The sequence below is a fragment of the Artemia sp. Qi Xiang Cuo genome, chromosome 17 (assembly GCF_049724085.1).
Source record: "Artemia sp. Qi Xiang Cuo chromosome 17, ASM4972408v1, whole genome shotgun sequence".
Lineage (NCBI taxonomy): Eukaryota > Metazoa > Arthropoda > Branchiopoda > Anostraca > Artemiidae > Artemia > Artemia sp. Qi Xiang Cuo.
In genome coordinates this window covers 805,904-824,546 of record NC_142810.1, presented here as the reverse complement: position 1 = coordinate 824,546, position 18,643 = coordinate 805,904, and the positions used below count along the sequence as shown (strand labels likewise).

Genomic DNA, 18,643 nt, shown 5'->3' with positions numbered 1-18,643 from the left:
TTAAAAAATAAAGTTGTGAGACAGAGTCAAACTTTAGCGTAAAGAGCGAGGCGTTGAGGAGGGGACAGCCCCTTTCGTATACGGAAAATTTCTGTTCATTTTAAGTTTTAATGCCGCTCCTTACTTTTAATTAAAAAAAACTAGTTTTTTTTATTTAATTTCTTAACTTTTTTTGAATTAATGCACATTTGATTTTGGCTCTCCGTACATGAATAATTAGAACGAGATTTGCAAATTAATTTTACTTCTTTTTGGCTAAATAGCCTTCTCGAAATTTTAATCTGATGTAACTTACGAATTAACTTACGTAACGAACTTCTATATTCGTATATTTTTATTACATATATTAGGGGGTTTTCCCTTAGTCAATACCTCGCTCTTTACACTAAAGTCCAAATTTTTTTCCAATTCTTTAAGAATGACCCCTTAATCACAAAGGCCGTTAATTAGAATAAATAGATCTTATGAAAAGAACTAAAAAAAACTTTAGCGTAAAGAGCGAGGTAATGATTAAGGGGCAAACCCATATTTGTAATAATTTCTGTTCATTTTAAGTTTTGATGTTGCTCCTTTTTTTTCAGTTGAAAAAATTGTTTGTTTTTATATATTTAATTTCTGATCGTTTTTTTAAATAATGCTGGGAAATCCGGCGCCCCCTTTATAGCAATGTCCCTTCCTCCATGAAAACTTCAACTACCAGAAAAAATCCTCCCTGAAAACTTCTGTATACTTCGCAATAACCAATACCATATGTAAACATTGGGCAAAGTTCATAACTTGCGGTCCTTCCCCCGGAGACTGTGGGATATTAAGTCATCCTCAAAGAAATAGTTATTGTATTTTTCGACCATGCTGAACAAAATGGCTATCTCAAAATTTTGATCGGGTGACTTTGGGAAAAAAAGGAACGTGGGAGGGGGCCTTTTTGCAGTCCAATTCTTTGGCCACTTAAAAAGGGCACTAGAACTTTTAATTTCTTTTAATTAGAACTTTTAATGAGCCCTCCCGCGATATTCTAGGACCACTTGGTCGGTATGATCACCCCTAGAAAAAACAACAACAAACAAATAAAAGTCATCCGTGATCTTTCTTCTGGCAAAAAATACAAAATTCGACATTCTTGCAGATCGGAGCTTGAAACTTCTATAGTATTCTCTGATACGCTGAATCTGATCTTGTGATTTTCATTAAAGTTCTTTGAGTTTTAGGGGGTATCCCCCCTTTTTTATAAAATAAAGCAAGCTTTCTCGGGTACGTAACTTTTGATGGGTAAGACTAAACTTCATGAAACTTGTATATTTAAAATCAGCATAAAATAAAAATTCCGTTTTTTACAGTTTCGGTTACAATTGAGCCGGGTCGCTCCTTACTTACAGTTCGTTACCACGAACTGTTTGATTTCGGCTAGGGACACTCAGTTCATCAGCATAATATAAGTCTTGAAGAGTTCTGCTTCCCCATTTGATTCCATGCTCTCCCACAGCCTTTGTCGTGTTCCTTAGGACAAATTCCATCAAAGCAATCCGTATAAGTGGGAATAAAACAACCTTGCGTAACTCCTGATTCAATACGAAACCATCTACTGACCTTATTTCCTACCTTAACAACAGCAATATTAATCCTTGCTCATAATCTATGAACCTGAAACTATAGGTCTGTGATGACTAAGACACTTCTCAATTATTAGTTTAAGAGTTCAAATTTGGTCGACGTATCCTCTTCATTTCCTATGAATGAAGGGCAAAATATTCATTGTGATAATTTTCCTTGTTTTTCTTACTACCTGCCATAGACCTGTTGTTTTTCTAGAGGTTTTTCTTTTGTCTTGTTTTTAGCTTGCTCTCTTCTTTTAAGGAAAGGATAGGTTAGTTTAGGTTAGAAAGGAAATATAGGTTAGAAAGGAAAAGTATAGGTTAGAAAGGAAAGGGTAGGATAGGAAAGGATAGGGTTGTTTCAGCAAAAATCATCCATCTCCATCTTTGTTTTGCCTTTGTTGGTGTCTGTAATCATCATCATCATCACTGATAATTCTATTTAATGCAGTTCCAAACCAGTACGCCAGTAGAAGTGCCAGTTTTGGTACGTTTTATCCAATATAACTTAGATTTGACACTAGGAAAATGTACTTTATTGATAGGTTTGCATTCTGTCGCAATTTCCTAACCTCGTTTCTTCTAATATAGGCTATATGTAAGGTATATTCTATTCAGAAACAGGAGACGCATCCAGTTAGCGGCGCTAAATCGTCAAGAAACCTTATTCTATATTTATAAACTATATTTATACACTATATAAAAATGTTTAGCTGATCAGTAAATTCATCTGCATTTTTTCGTACTAAGAATGATAAATTCGGAGAGCTTTGTAATTGTTCCGTTTCCAATTTTAGTAGTTGATCCATCTGAAAAATAAAATGGATTTCTCAGGATCTAGCAAGAAAAATTGGTAAACAATTATAATAAGACACACCTGGACTATGTTCCAGATTTACGTTTGATTTTCTACCGAGTTCAGTCGCTTAAAATAGACGCGCTATGTATGGCAGTAATCCTAGATGGCAATATTTCAGAAGATGCGAAACTAGATAGACAAGGTAGGCTGTACTTGATCCTACCTTCATATGATAAAATTCTGCGCATTATCCCTCCTTTCAAGCAAGGCTATGTCTAGGGGGTTACCCCCCCCCCCCCAAGTGTTCGTTCGACTCGTAAAAACGTGATAAAAATGAATATAAACAACGAATATAAACAAATTTTGATGTGTCTTTTTGTACCCCCCCCCCCCCCCAAAAAAAAAAAAATCCTGGGTACGACTCTGCTTTCAACCAAACCGCAAGAGAAACAAGACGTCACACTGACCGATCAAATTATCATGTGGAAGCATGTCAAAAACTGAGGAACAACTTCTTTCAGTTCTGCACTTCCATTTTGAGTGATACTTGGTAGAAATTTGTTCTGAATATTTTTCTGTTAATTCCTTTAAAAGAAGGTGCAGGCAATTACAGCTTCTGAGTGAGATAAAATAAAGGATTAGGGACACATTTTATAAAGGTTTTATGAAGTACCTTGCACCATGAATGTGGCTGAAAAAAAATGAGAGCACCAGCTGCTCTGTACTTTAGTTTGTAAAGAAAGTTTTAGTTTAAAGGATAATAAAAGAAGAAGAGATAGTCTAAGATTTTCGATGCTTTTCCTCAAAAAAGAAATTTCAAACTTTATATTCGTTAACTTACGGCTCTTTTGACCATTGAGAAAGCCGCCAGATGCCACTACAAGTCAACAGCGATCCAAGCGTAGCCACAGAGGGAAAGGAGGAGGCCAGAGAAGTGTGCTATTCCTGTTCTCTTTCTGAAACGAGAGTGAGGTCTCTCAGAACGGCAAGGGAACGTATTCTGACAGTAGTTAAATGCATCCCTCCTAGTGAAATCTCTCCTACGCTCCGTCCGTGGTATGATGACCCAGTATCGTCCTTGTCAAGTACCCCACCTCCCCTACCACCTGAGTTTTTCTTGGCGAAGTGCAGACTGCCCAATATCCTAGTAAGTAATGCCCGATCGCTAAACAACAAAAACCGACAAACTTGAAGTGGTTCTCGAACAGACGAGTTCCCCCATTGCTGTCATCACAGAATGTTGGGATATTAACGATGAAACTGGGCATATCAAAGGGCACAAGTGTTTTTTTAATACGAGACGCGACAGAGGGATTAACCGACGAGGCAGCGGGGTCGGCCAGTACTTTCGGGAAGACTTACCTTGTAAATTACTCAGTCAGCTCAGTGACTCATGACATGAAGTAATGTGGGTCGAATGCAAACCAAAGCGCCTATCAAAGCGATATTCGTGCTTGGTTGTAGCCGCAGTTTACTACCCCGAGACTGCAAAGAACAGGAAAGAACTGATCCAGTATATCCAAAACTGTACTGATGACCTACGCCGCAAACACGCAGTGCCTGCTTTTGTAATCGCTGGCGATTTCAATCAGACTAATAGGGCATGGGTCTCCAGCATGCTTGACCTCAAGCAAGTTGTCTCAATCCCAACGCACGTCAGTGATAGTATATTAGATCTTATTTTCACAAACATTCCCGTTTATTACGAAGTACCCTGCTCTCTCGGTCCGTTGCATAACTCTGACCATAACACACTTCTTTGGAAAACCAAAGTTGGCCTTCCAGCACCACGTAAAGTAAAAAATTGCCACTCTACCTATGACTAAAGAGGCAATTCGTTCCTTCGGACAGTGGATTTGGACGTTTGACTTTGATGAGATTTGCTCTTTGACAAATATTGACCACAAAGTTGATACTTTCAACTCTTTGCTGTTATTTAAATATCATGAACATTTCCCTGAGAAAAAAAATAACTGTTAGTGACACTGACAAACCTTGGGTAACACCAGATCTCAAGATGCTTATCTTAACTCGCTGCCAGTTACATCGCAGTGGTGATATTGTTCAAGCAAACAAACTTCGTAACTGCATTGTTAAACTGTTACGAGCAGCGCAGAAACCGTACGTTCATGACAAAGTCTCGCCTCTCCTTCAAGATGAGCCCCGCAAGTGGCACTCTGAAGTCAAGCGTCTTACCGGTAAACGTACCACCAGTGACGTTAAGATACAGAAAGATGACAGAACGCTGATAAAATCAGCTGAAGTGAACGCCTTTTTCACTTCAATCTGTACTACTCACCCGTCCTTCACCGAAGCCGAAATCGAAGCCCTCATTGCTGACATCTCTGAAGATACAATCGTTGAGGTATCCGAGTTCGCGGTGTATAAAGAACTTCAAAAGTTGAAAAACAACTGTGCTTCTTATCGAGGAGAATTGCCAGTTAAACTTTCAAGAGAAAAATTCTATGTTTCTAGCAAAACCACACTCATCAGTGATCAATCGTCTTTCAAGGAGAACAAATTCCCGAGTGCTTGGAAAAAAGCCTACATGCGCGTCTTACACAAAGTCAAAGACCCGAAATCCTGTGATCAGCTTCGTCCGATTTCTATTATGCCTAATATGGCTAAAGTGACCGAATCCTTTATTTATAGACCGCTACTAGCCCAAGTTCAGCCAGCCCATGATCCGTTTCATTACAGCTGCTTGAAAGGTAGTAGTACGACGCATTATCTAGTACGTCTCTACCACCTGATTACCGAGGTTGAACAAAAGCAGTAGCCTCGTTGACCTGCTTTTAGTCTATTATCGTAAGGCATGTGACTTGATCCGCCATTATACAGCAGCAAATAACCTAAAAAATATTGGCACTAGGAAGCATATTTTGCTCTTAGTTGTTGACTTCCTGCGTAACCGCCACCAGTGTGTCTATGCCCTCTTTCCAAGTGAATTAAACTCTGAGTGGGCTGAACTGACGTGCGGCGCGCCGCAAGGCACTAAGCTGGCAGCTCTTTTGTTTTTAGCGGTAACTAACTACATTATCATCGAGTTTGAAGACAGATTCAAATACGTGGACGATATCTCCCTTCTGAAATATCTTGCTGAAAAGTCAGACGTGTATCCCCAGTTCAGCAGTGAGATCAGTAAATCCTTTCTCGAGCAGTGTTGTATCAATGACACCCAGCTTATTGTCAATAAAACAAAAGTCATGAGGTTTAATTCGCTTAAGCGTGACCTCTCATGCCCAGATCCGTGGTACCCTACCGCCTCAACCTCAGTGATTCTCAGGTTTACTTTCAGTGTCGACTGTTCATTTAGCGCGCACATCGTCGGTCTGGTGAAAAAAGGTAGTTGCGCACTATGGTCGCTAATTACCTTGCGCCGACTAGGTTTCTCACAAAGTCAGCTGAAGACGGTTTACGTCACATATATGCGCCCTATCCTAGAATATGCGTGTCCTGTGTTGGGCCCTCAGGCTCATAATATTGCCCACCTAAGTGAAGATCTGGAGGCCATTCAGTGCAGTGAAAGTGATACTAGGCGTGAAGTACAACTCTTATGAGGCTGCCCTTAGTATCTTACGACTGCCAACGTTGCGTGATAGGCGCTTGCAGTTGATGTGCAATTTTTGGCAGTCCCTTCTTTCGTCCCAGAAACACCGTTCGTTGCTTCCCCCACCAGCGCCTATCACCGCCAACACCCGCCATAAAAACCGACTAGTGCCGCCAAAGTGTCGAACAACCCGTAAAAGCAATTCATTCGTGCCTTTTTTTTGTCAGTTATTTAAACCGCCAGTGAACAGTTTTATGCAATGTACTAAACATTGCATAAAATAATAAAACTACATTTAGTCACTACATGTAGCCATTGTACATTCAATCACGGCTGTGGCCACGGCTACGATAGTTGTTTATAAAATAAATGAGTCTGTGAGTCTACTATGTCAGCTTTAAAACGAAGTTTCATTTAAAGATCAAATGAAGTTTCATTTAAAGATCAAATGAAGTTTCATTGAAGGAGAAAAAAGTTGAAAGAAGAATTAGACTTCGAGAAAGCCAGCTATACTCCTCATTTTCATTGAAATAAAAGAGAACCAGCAATTTCTATTGAAAAGAAAAGAAAGTCTTAGTTAAAATAATAAAAAGGAAAGCTAGGTCTGGGATTTATAATTTTTGACATTGCCAGCTGCACGTTCTTTATCTTTGTTTAAAAAAAAGAGTAAAAACAATAAGCTAGGGTAGAAATTACAATGTTTGTCATTGCTAACGTATCTCACCTTATTTAAGTTTTTATGTCGAAAAAGACGATTTTTGTCTTTTTTTAAAGTTAGGCTAGAAATTTTAAACTATATAACTGGGACTGCCATATGCTCTATCTGTATTTTGTCTCAAAACAAGAACACATAAATCTAAAGAATTATATTTTCATAGGCAGCGCGCCAGCGCTGCCTAATTAAAGAACGAAGTGGGCACAATGTGTTTTTTTCTCCATCCGGGCACTTCGTATCGAAGGAGTTGTCGTAGAAACTTTGAAAAGGGCTCATGCGATTGGAAATTAGAGTGGCTAGTGCCCTTTTTATAGTCGAAAGTGATTGGAGGGCAACTCCCCCCCCCCCCTACAGCCATAATTCCCCCAAACACATCCAATCAAAATTTTGAGATAGCCATTTTGTTCAGCTTAGTTGATTTCCAGATAGAAAATATGGTTTTGAGGAGGACAACCCTCGGGGACAGGGTTTAAAGTTATGCCCTGAGGGCATATAAGAACGATGTTAGCACAATGTACTATATATAATTTGTTTTTTTCCTTTAGAGCAGGGCACTTCATATGGAAGAGGTCGTCGTAGAAACTTCAAAAGGGGCTCATTCGATTGAAAATTGAGAGTTCTAGTGCCCCTTTTTAATATTCAAAAGTGATTGGAGGGCAACTAGCCCCCCTCACACCCATCAGTCCCCCCAACACATCCAATCAAAATTTTGAGATAGCCATTTTGTTCAGCATAGTTGATTTCCTAATAGAAAATATGTTTTTGAGGACACTCCACCACAACCCTTAGGGCAAGGGTTTTAAATTATGCCCTGGGAGCATATAAGGTTTTTTATAGAAGGCGTTGTCGTAGAAACTTCAAAAAAGATTCATTCGATTTGAAATTCTAAGGGCTAGTGCCCTTTTTAATAGTCAAAAGTGATTGGAGCGCAATTAGCCAATATATAGAAGGTTTTTATAGAAGGTGTTGTCGTAGAAACTTAAAACAGGCTCATTCGATTGGAAATTCGAAGGGCTAGTACCCCTTTTAATAGTCGAAAGTGATTGTAGGGTAACTAGCCCCACCCCCCTACGCCCATCATTCCCCCAAACACATCCAATAAAAATTTTGAGCTAGCAATTTTGTTCAGCGTAGTTGATTTCCAGATAGAAAATATATTTTTGAGGAGGACACTCCCCCACAACCCTCAGGGCAAGGGTTATAAGCTATGCCCTGGAGGCATATAAGGTTTTCATTGAAATATTTGTCTTAGAAACTTGAAAAAGGGCTCATTCGATTTGATATTCAAAGAGCTAGTACCCTTTTTAATAGTCGAAAGTGATATGAGGTCAACTAACCCACCTCTCACGCCCACCTTGTCCCCAAACACATCCAATCAAAAATTTTAGATAGCCATTTTATTCAACGTAGTTGAAAGTTTTGGAAATTAGGTCGTTAAGGATGATAACCCCTCCCCCCCTATCCCTCAGGGCAAGGGCTACAAGTTATGCCCTGGGGCATATAAAGTTTTTATTGAAAGCGTTGTTGTAGAAACTTCTAAAGTGCTTATTCGATTGGAAATTGAAAGGTCCCGTGCCTTTTTTAATAACTGAAAGTGATTGGACAGCGACTAACGACCCTCTCTCGCCCATCATTTTACCAAGCACATCCAATTAAAATTTTGAGATATCCATTTTGTTCAACGTAGTTGAACATTCTGGAAATTAGGTCTTTTAGGATAATAACTCCCTCAGAGCCCTCAGTGCAAGGGCTGTAAGTTATACCCTGGGGGCATATATGGTTTTTATAGAAAATTGATGTATAAATCATAAGCAGTGCGATTGCACTGTCTAAGTAAATAACAAGGACAGTCGAGAACGAGACAAGAAACGGGGACTAAGTAAAGAGGAGGACACTCCCCCAAAACCCTCAGGGCAAAGGGTTTTAAGTTATGCCCTGGGGGCATATAAGAGCGATGATGGCGCAATGTATTATTTATTAATTTTTCCCTTTAGAGCAGGGCACTTCGTATCGAAGAAGTTGTCGTAGAAACTTCGAAAATCATTCATTCAATTGGAAATTGGAGTGGCTTGTACCCTTTTTAATAGTCGAAAGTGATTGGAAGGCGACTAACACCCCTCTCACGCCCACCATTTCCCCTGACACATCCAATCAAAATTTTGAGATAGCCATGTTGTTTAACGTAGTTGAAAGTTTTGGAAATTCGGTCTTAGAGGTTGACAACCACCCTAACAGACGTTAGGGTAAGGGTTGTAATTTATGCCCTGGGGGCATATAAGGTATTTATAGAAAGCGTTGCCGTTTCCAAAAGGGCTCATTCGATTGGAAATCGAAAGGTCTAGTGCACTTTTTTAATAAGGTTCACTAGTAGAAAGTTATGGAAGGATTTGACATTTTTATAGTAATGATCGATATGGGTATAGTGTACCATTTTTTGTTGTTGTTTAGACCAGGGCGCTTCTAATCGAAGGTGTTGTCTTTGGAATTTTAAAAGGGGCTCATTCGATTGAAAACAAAAAGGGCTGATGCCCTTTTTAATAGTCGAAAGTGATTTGAGGGCAACTAATCCCCCTTCCACTGCCCCCCAACCCCGCCAAACCTACCCATTCTGCGCCTAAAAATTAACCAAAACAAAATAGCGTAAGTTTATACAAGCTATCAAAGACAGTAAACATAATTTTTTGCTAATATTGTCGAGTTTTACATTTCAGGCCCACTGAGGAGGTACGGAGGTATCATACAAACAATTGTTTGTGTCTAGATTTTAAAGTGGTTCTATGTCGACAATAGTTTCTGAAAATGTCGTTTAACCATAAAAATTACAGGCCAAACTATAAAGTCTTAAAAGAAACGAAAAGATTTAAAGTATTACTTTTCTTTTTACCTGAAAAGACTATGTCAATATAAAACGAACAGAAATTAATCTAAAAAACTTTTTCCACAAAACAAGTATTTCAAAGAAAAGTAAAGAACTACATTAAAAAAATATCGAGCAAAAATACAATAAAATTATCTACCAAGCGTGAAACTACCACAAATCAATATTGATAAACAGATGAAACCCAAAACGAAGATAAATTACAATGAATAACCGAGTCAAACACAAAACGAGCAAAAATTAGCATACGTTGGGCACAAAACCCCTATGCCTTACCAAGGCCAGAACATAATTTGCACTTAAGTGAAAAAATATAAATGTTTTTAATTTTATAACTTTAATAAATCAAGTAATATCAATATTTTGATTATTAAATATCAGTATATGTATATTAAACTGACAATGCACATTTATTTGTATTTTTTTTCAGTAAAGTGCAAATTTGGTTCTGGCCTTTCTTGCCTTTAATTCTAAAAAAAAACTAGAAAAAAGTTGAATCTAGGTTAGAATTTAAAGTTTTTGAACCGACCAGCCTGCACTATTTTTATTTATGTAAAAATAGGAAAGGTTTAGACGAAAGAAAAACAAATCTAGGTTATTAATTGCTATATTTAAGATTTGTCGGCGACTCTTCTTATTTTAGCTCTTACTTATGGAAAGTTTTAGTTCTGTAGCTCTGTCTTTATTTCAATTTGAAGAACAAGAATAACTTAGTTAAGAAAAAATGAAACAGGTAGGAATTTCAATTTTTCAGAATTCCAGCTGATTTCTTTATTGTTACATTCAAGAAAAATGCTGGAAGGAGAAAGAAGAAATAAATAAATATAGGTGAGATTTTGAGATTGTTTTTGAGATTGGGATCTCAAAACATCATAGTTTTTGAGATTGGCGACTGCTCTGTCTGAGTTTTAGTTGAAAAGAAACAAAAGTTTTTCTTTAAAAAAAAATGACAATTAGTATAAGCTATGAATCTAACACCTTGTCTCTGCCAGCTCATCTTTCTGTATTACAGTAAAAAAAAAAGTTCATGATTAAAAGAAAAAAAACGAAAGCCAAGTTAGGAATTGCCGTTTGCGACACAAACACTCTGCTTTGATTAATTAAGAAAAACTTTTACTTACGGAAGTAAAGAGAACTAGCTGAAACTTATATGAATAAAATTACTGCTTTACACATTAGGCAAAATACTGCTGCTGAAATTAACGGGCTCGTGATATTTTCTAATATTTGTATGTTTCTTAAAACTAGTAATCTACTGAAAACGCAAAATGAAACCAAGACAAGACGATGTTCTCTTCACAGCAGAAAATTTCATGAGCACCTTGCAGAAGATAGAAGAAGAAGATAGAAGACCTTGCAGAAGAAGAAGATAGATAGTCTCTCAATCGTCTTTGATCGACCATGATATCCACAACCTTTATACAATTTCAGTTCTCTAAGAAACTCAACAAGCTTAGTTCTCACCAAAGCACTAATAATTAAATTATACAAATATTGGAAACTATCACGAGATAACTTATTTGATCTAGTTTTATATTTCAGCTAAAAAAAAGGAACAAAAAAAAGGAGTTACACAAGAGCTTCCCACCCAAAAAAGGTTATTTCGCCTCCAGGTCAAGGTGGGGGACTGTCAATTACCTGTATAGGGTTTCCGACAATGCGGATACCAATGCTGCACATTTAAGTTCCATCAGTCACAATTTCTGATCTGGGTACCAGGTTTCTTTATGAAACTGTGCAACATTTTTTATGGCAATTTAAATTTTACCATTAAAATTAATTAAAATAATAGTTACTCCTGGTACAGGGGCGTATCTACAATATTTTTATTTGGGGGGGGGGGCAAAAGTATGTGCTATTAAAGCGGTAGTGAAGAAAAGCAACTATTTAACAAATATGCTAGTTGGTGAGTTTAAAAAATTACGCAATACATTATAAGCCATAAACACACATCAAACAATCTTAAGTACAAGTGCTGGTGCTTGGCTTTTACTAAAATTGTCAGCAATAACCTATTGAAGACAATAGTATTATAGCGTAAACAAGCTTTCGGGTGAGCGAAGGTAAATGTCGCAACACTCGGCTTTTTTTTTTAGCCAGATTCACCAATAATGCTGCAGTACATGTCTCCCCTCTTTTTCACCCAACCCCCACGAATAGTATAAGATGCACAATCTCATAATAGAACAAAGCTCTATTTTAATACCCCCGGGTATTGCGCTATTAATTTGCTCGTAATTTTGAATGGATTTTGAAATTTGTTGTACTTAATTTTTGATATACATAATTTATTGGAATATGATTTATGATTTTTTTTTATTAAATGGATTTGTTTGTGGGCTTGCCGATTTATATTAATAATTAGCATTGACATCAGCGGGCCACATAAAGCCGAAACAAAATCATAGGCAGCGCAATAGCGCTGTCTATGCAGAGATACAGGACAAGTCAAAGTATTACCACAGTTTGTGTAATATTATATTTTGACATACTCTTCACATTTAAATAGCAACCGTATTTTAAATTTGAAAGTATTCGAAAACTAAAGTTAGAATTATTAAATTATCCGTTGGGGATTGTTTTACAAGCAATGTCCAGAAAATCTAAACAATTCTTGGCATCATTGCGACAGAAACCTTAAATTAATTAAAAATTGCCAAGGTTGCCAATTGAAAGGAAAAATTGACTCCTAGAGTTTGAAAACTACCTTCGCGTTTATCTTTGCTCAAAAAAGGAATTCTGTAAAAATTACACAAAAGTTTTTCTTGTGTAAATCAGGGTATCGGGGTACGCATTTGCGGAGGGGGGGGGGGGTACACTGAACATCGTTTTTATGTCTATAATTCCCTTCACAAGCAATGCCTGGTCTATAAGGGTTGCATGATAAAACTGATAAGAAAAGAAAAATAGAATGGATCAGTAGCACCTATATATGCACACAAAATTTCTAAATTGTGAGAAAAATATTTCGTGAGAAAATATTTTGTGAGAAATATTTTGTGAGAAAACATATTTTGTGTAAATTTACTTCATACTATTCTCAGCCGACGTTTTGTACAACATGCTGATGCAGAGATAAATGCCCCACAAGTATGGCGCTGTGTGAAATGTGACTAATTTCAGTCATAATTTTTACCACATTTTTGTCAATTCTTTTTTTTCCGGAGCTGGTTAAAAGAAATATTTAGAAAAGCGCAAATTGCAAGAAGTTACCATGGTATTATACAAAGACGCAGATCTACATCTATGGGCTAGTATGTGAATCCGGATCGTAAGGAATAGGACGTTATCAGCACTTATTAGATGTTTCAATTATGAATAAGAGGATTTGGAGCTAAATTGGAGTTTTCGTTTAAATATTGGAAGTATAAAATTTAAACAATTAAATGATTCCTAAAGCGGAACCCCCTCTGCAAAATTCCATTACCAGACTACAACCGGTTTGTTCTATCTAGTTATAGTACAAATATCATTATAAAAGGTACTAAATCTTATTTTCTTTTTCAATGATTTCTTTGTCATTCAGGAAATTATTATCACTGTATTGTACCTTCTTATTCTTCAATGATTCCGTTTCTGTCCTATTTGCAGACGTAGAGGGTGTATTTGCAGATGTAGAGGGTGTATTCATTTTCACTTTTGAAAGTTTTCAAAGAAGAGAACCTAATCTTGAACTGATAGATTTTAGGAAGTAAAAGTACCTTAAATATCAGGGGGGGGGAATTGACCTTAGCAAATGTGGCGAAACAGGAAGCAACACTTCAATTTTTCCATTAACTAGCCTCACATTTTACTTGATGTTAAGGTTTCAGAGGCAGTAGGCCTACATATGAAAAAATATTAATGCGGAACATATTATGAAGTGTAATTGAGCCCTATTTTTCTTATTTTCCTTATGTTAAAGATGAGCATTGATTAATTTAAAAAAATGTCTATTCAAAATAAAGGGCAAATTTGCAACTTACAACGAGCAACAGTTTTAAAGCTATACATAAATAATTATAGTTTTCATTTCCAAATTATTGGAAGGGCAACTGAAAATAACATTAGGCTACTTCCAAACCAAACATGTGACTAGTATCTTAAAAATATTATGAAATTTTTAATGACATATTTTTAATTAAAGTTTGATATCAGCGAAATCCTATCTGTGAACAAGGATTAATTTATATAATGAAGGACCATTGCACCCAGGTCTTGAAGGCTAATGTTAACCCCAGAAACTTACCGATTAAGCCTTTCAACTTTTTAGAACAAAATGATCATCTCAAAATTTTGGCCAACGACTATGGTAGTTTAGATAGGGGGGGGGGGTAGGGAGTAGTTGGCCAAAAAAGCAACTGCGGAGTTCTGTCTGTCCCTAGTTATTTTTGGTCACGAGTTGGCACCAGAGTTCTGTCTGTCCCAGAAGTCTTAATTTATGACTGACAGGGTCCTCTCTAAGTTACTTAAGCCACCACTTCCATACGAAGTGCCCGGGGAAATTGTATTTGGACTATTTTCTATTTTTTCCTGTTTTAACCTTTCCTTTGGGGAATACTTAAGAATATAAGTTTCAAGGCAACAAAAAAAAAAAAAATACATGACATTTGTGGCCTTTATCTCGTGAGGTTTGGGGGTCATTCCATCACTGGAGTTATATTTATTAGACAATTCGACTAATTTTAACAAATTAGCAACAAAATGACCGATCAAAAATCTAAATTTTGATCATATGTCACAATGGAGCAAAAACACGTATAGAAGAAATGGTTGCCCTCCAGTCAATTTAAACTCTTAAAAAGAGCACTAGAGAGTAGAGAGGGGGGTGCTACTCGTGACAGCACCACGTGGTTTATGGTTTTCTCACTGAGAATGAAAAAACAGGAATTTTCTCACTTGGAAAAACATGAATTTTGTCACATTTATGGTTGTTTTCATGGATGGATATGTGTGTTGTTCGATTTATTTGATGTTTTTCTCAGATGTCAACATCAAATTATGGCTGTTTTATGGTTTTTGTCAGTGAGAATTTGAAAAACATGAATTTTCTCACATTTATGTCTGTTTTCATGGTTTTTGTCAGTGAGAATTTGAAAAACAGGAACTTTGTCACATTTAAGGATGACAACAGCAATTCATGTCTGTTTAATGGTTTTCTCAGTGAGAATGGAAAAACAGGAATTTGCCAAATGTTATGACTTTCCCGGAAACAGTTAGATCACGTGTTTCCTTCTCAGCCAATCAACGAGTCGGATACATCTCCCTTCTCAGCCAATCAGAGACGTGCTTATATATTAGCGGCGGTGGGAATATAAGGAACGGGTTTTTTTGATATAGTTTTATTAGTCTGTGAATAGAATTCAAAGGAGTGAGAAGAAGAAGAAGAACAGTTTTGACATTACTCATTTTGGATATATATTTGTGTGTGGGTTGACAATGGCGATGAGTGGAATGTTTACCCTATTAGAAGTTGATAGTGGAGTTGATGATAATAGTACAAGAGCATCAAACATTGCGATGGAAATCACGAAAGGATCACGGCTTTGTCTGGAATGGGATGCAGTATATGCAAGATATGTGATATCCTTGAGCAAATTTAAAATGGAGGATCAATTATGTTTCGCCGCTAAAGTTGATATATCACACGTGAATAGACTTCAATGTGCTTTAAGTGCATTGGTGAAACATATTGAAGACAATAAACAGTATCGATGATTGTACATGCTCTGTATTATTGATGTTATTGTTGTAATTATTCAATAAAATTGTTTCGAAATCGAAAATGTTTTCTTTCTTTTCTGGTCAGGTTAGGCTAACGAATCAGGGTCAGTCTAGAGTCAGCAGTTGGAGTGAAAGGACTGAAAAATGAATAAATTTGAGAAAGAGAGAATTAGATCAAATCTAGTGTTTATGGAAAAGCATTTGATTTTGGATGATGATTTTCTCGAGTTATCTCTTAAACACAGGATATTCTATTGTAAGGGAACACTTGACAATATAATGAGGAGGGATTCTCCCCCATTGGACTAGTGTATTAAACTTTTAAAATGTGATTCAAATGTATATACCCAATTTATTGATATATTAATTGGAACAAAGCAGAATCATATTGTGAATATACATTTGAATATATTGCCAATGGATTCAATGTAGATGGCTCCACCACCATTCGAAGGAGGTAACGTCATAGAGCTACTCCTCTCTCCCACCATTTCCCTCACATTGAATTTATCGAGCGAAGACGATCAGTTTCGTTTTAGCTGTGAGTGAGTTGACATAGGAAACCCAAAAATGTTCTATATATTTACATTTTGCATGTACACTCTTGGCAGTTGGAATCAATGTGAGAATTGTACAATTATTGATGGGTATAGTGAAAAGTGTAAATTATGTAATCCATGTAAATTACATAGAGGCTATGCAGTACAAATTAAAGGATGTAATTCATGTCTTGAGGAGGTGTGTGATTCTCACCCTAGAGGGCACCTGTGCTCCAATTGTCACAACGATAAATGTGATCAGTGGGAGAATACTTACCCCGCTATGATTGGAAAGAATCCTAAACGTGATTTTAGTTTATTTCTACGAGATTGGTATCGTCGAGGATTTAAATTATTATGGGAAGAGGAATCTGGTCTACGATTAAACTGTTGGAATAACACGACAATTTGGTTTCTACGTCATCGCTGTGACGACACCACATACTATGACTATAAACCAAGTGATTTTTATTTGGCAGTTACCGAATGTGATTCACCACTTGAAAACATTGTTTGTGATATTGCTTCAAATAGACAGATTGAAACTCTTGAATTTCATAATATGAATGCAAATAGTATCATTGACTATACAAAGAGATATGACAAGAGTGAAGTTACATTGTACTGTATAAAATGTGACCCTGACTTTGCAGTCAATCAAGATCAATATACAGTGAATCCAAATGATTTACCAGCATGAGTGGTTCACGACAGTTGCCTATACATCGAAGATGAAGAAATCTAAAGTGAAGATTTAAAGACATTGTTGTATATATACGCATTTTATTAATAAACAAATTCACAAACATTTTTTAATCACTTTACTCTTAGGGCAATGAAATCAATAATATATAGGTCTGAGAGTATATTTTCCACTAGAAAGTCGTTCAGACGGGGATTGTCAGTATAGATGTGGAGAAACTGATTGTAAGTATAGCCACGACACCGGAACACAATATATAGTAGTGCATGGAAGCCGCATCTTTTAGTAGTTAGATCCTGCACCCTCTTTCGATTTTGAATAATAGTTTTCCCACTGCTCTCAATATAGTTGCTGATGTGAGGTGTGTAGAATGTATAGGGTAGAACAAGAGTATAAAAAAATTCGAGATTCTTCTTTGCTTGAAAGATGCACAGCCAATGACCCGTCAGCACAGTCGACGGACTGCTCTTAACAATAATCAAAGTATTGTTAGCGCTTTGAATTTTTCCAAGAAAGTCTGAGGGTAGACAATATGATTTGTACTGAGACATGTAGGGATCCATATTAAATACATTTATTATTTGACTGGTGTTAATGGAGCCAAGTCTAGTAGAACACTACCTTCGGGAGTGATTTCCCAATAGGTTTCATATTGATTTAGTGAGATTAGGGCAATACTCTCCGCCAATGGGTCGGAAAATGTAAACTCTAAACGCACACTCCCCGTACGTACTATACTCATATCCTGTGTGCCAGACAAATTCAGTACAATGATACCATGTGTTTTAGCAAACATATCTTAGGTTATACCATTTTCAAATAGTTGAGAGTCATGATCTAGGGTTTGCATGGTCAACTCGTACAATGTTATATAGGATTTATCAAAAGATAGATTGTAGAGTGGGATGCCGTTTACTTTGCACACAAGAGATGAAAGTCCAAACATTTCCAATTTATGTGGACATTCTGTCCATGATCCTAGTGCACTGGCGCTTTTTAAACATGCCAACTCCAGTTTCGACGGGATTTAACCATTGATAAAGGATGAGTCGGTGAAGGTGCGTGAGCCTACGGCAATATGACGTTCATTGGTGATTGTATGAGGAATAAGTATTTTAATATTGTTGCCATTGGCTCTCAGTTTTTCCACGGCCAAAGCAACAGAACTCATAACCTGCTGTTTGCGCACATGAAGTATTGCTGAGGTGAGGGAGAGACTCACATCAGGATTACCAGCAAGTTCCTTTCTCAATATGAAATTGGTGGGTGCGAGCGTCAATTTTATATCCACTTTAACATTGGGTGGTAGCCCTTGTGGTATATTAAATATTTCATGATATATTTTTCCAACTAGATGTAATTCACTAGTTGTAGCATTTTTAAGTGCATCTGTACTATCATTATTAGTAATGTATTCATATCCATTGGAGGCGCCTCTCAATTCCTTGTATGACTTGGGCGTCATCAGCATGAATTGTATAGAGCTTGTAGAGTTGGAGAGATTGGTGCTTGTGCTCACCAGCGTGCCATTGATGTACACACTAATTTGACGAAATAAATTATGTAGTATAAAATTTTCATAGGATATTCCATCGGCCCGAATCGGCATTGAATTATCGGATATCCGGACTTTCATTTGCAAATCTATAACTGTTGAAGACAGGTCCATAAAGTAGTCTTCATTGGAATAAATTTGAAAGTGGATATTATCGGAGAGGGGTTGTTGTGGATAAAATTGTTCATAGTATCCATGCTTGACACTCACATCAACATTTTCAGCATTGAATAGATTCAATGAGGCGGTGATTGAAGGTTGGGAGTCCTTATGTGGTAGGTAGGACATTTTAGGAGAAGAAATCTAGTTTCGATCTGACAATTCTATTCTTCCTGGGACTTCTGGTTACACTACGTATCGGCTTTTTCCTTCTTTTCTTTGACAAATGGGATGTCTTACGTTTCCGACCTGAGTAGAGATTGACGATTGAAGCGTTTTTTCGCAACCTTTTTTAAGCCTTAACCATATTTATCGAATGCCTTTCTAATAGTTAGCGCGATATACCTAAGATTTTCCACAATAATTTATTTTAAACAAGTGACAAACTCACCAACAGCTCGCGTCGAGGCTACACAATATGTCCAAGCCGGTACACGATATATTCTGGCC

General features: G+C 36.9%; 1 protein-coding gene across 1 annotated transcript in view; it reads right to left on the bottom strand.

Annotated features, from left to right (window-relative positions):
* Positions 1-2,262: 2,262 nt before the first annotated feature.
* LOC148941765 (protein tyrosine phosphatase domain-containing protein 1-like) overlaps positions 2,263-18,643 on the bottom strand; it is a 176,572-nt gene continuing 160,191 nt past the window's right edge. The window contains exon 12 of the mRNA XM_089103062.1: positions 2,263-2,401. Within this exon, the coding sequence (XP_088959188.1) occupies positions 2,319-2,401 (83 nt within the window). The 3' untranslated portion in view covers positions 2,263-2,318. The remainder of the gene's footprint in view (positions 2,402-18,643) is intronic.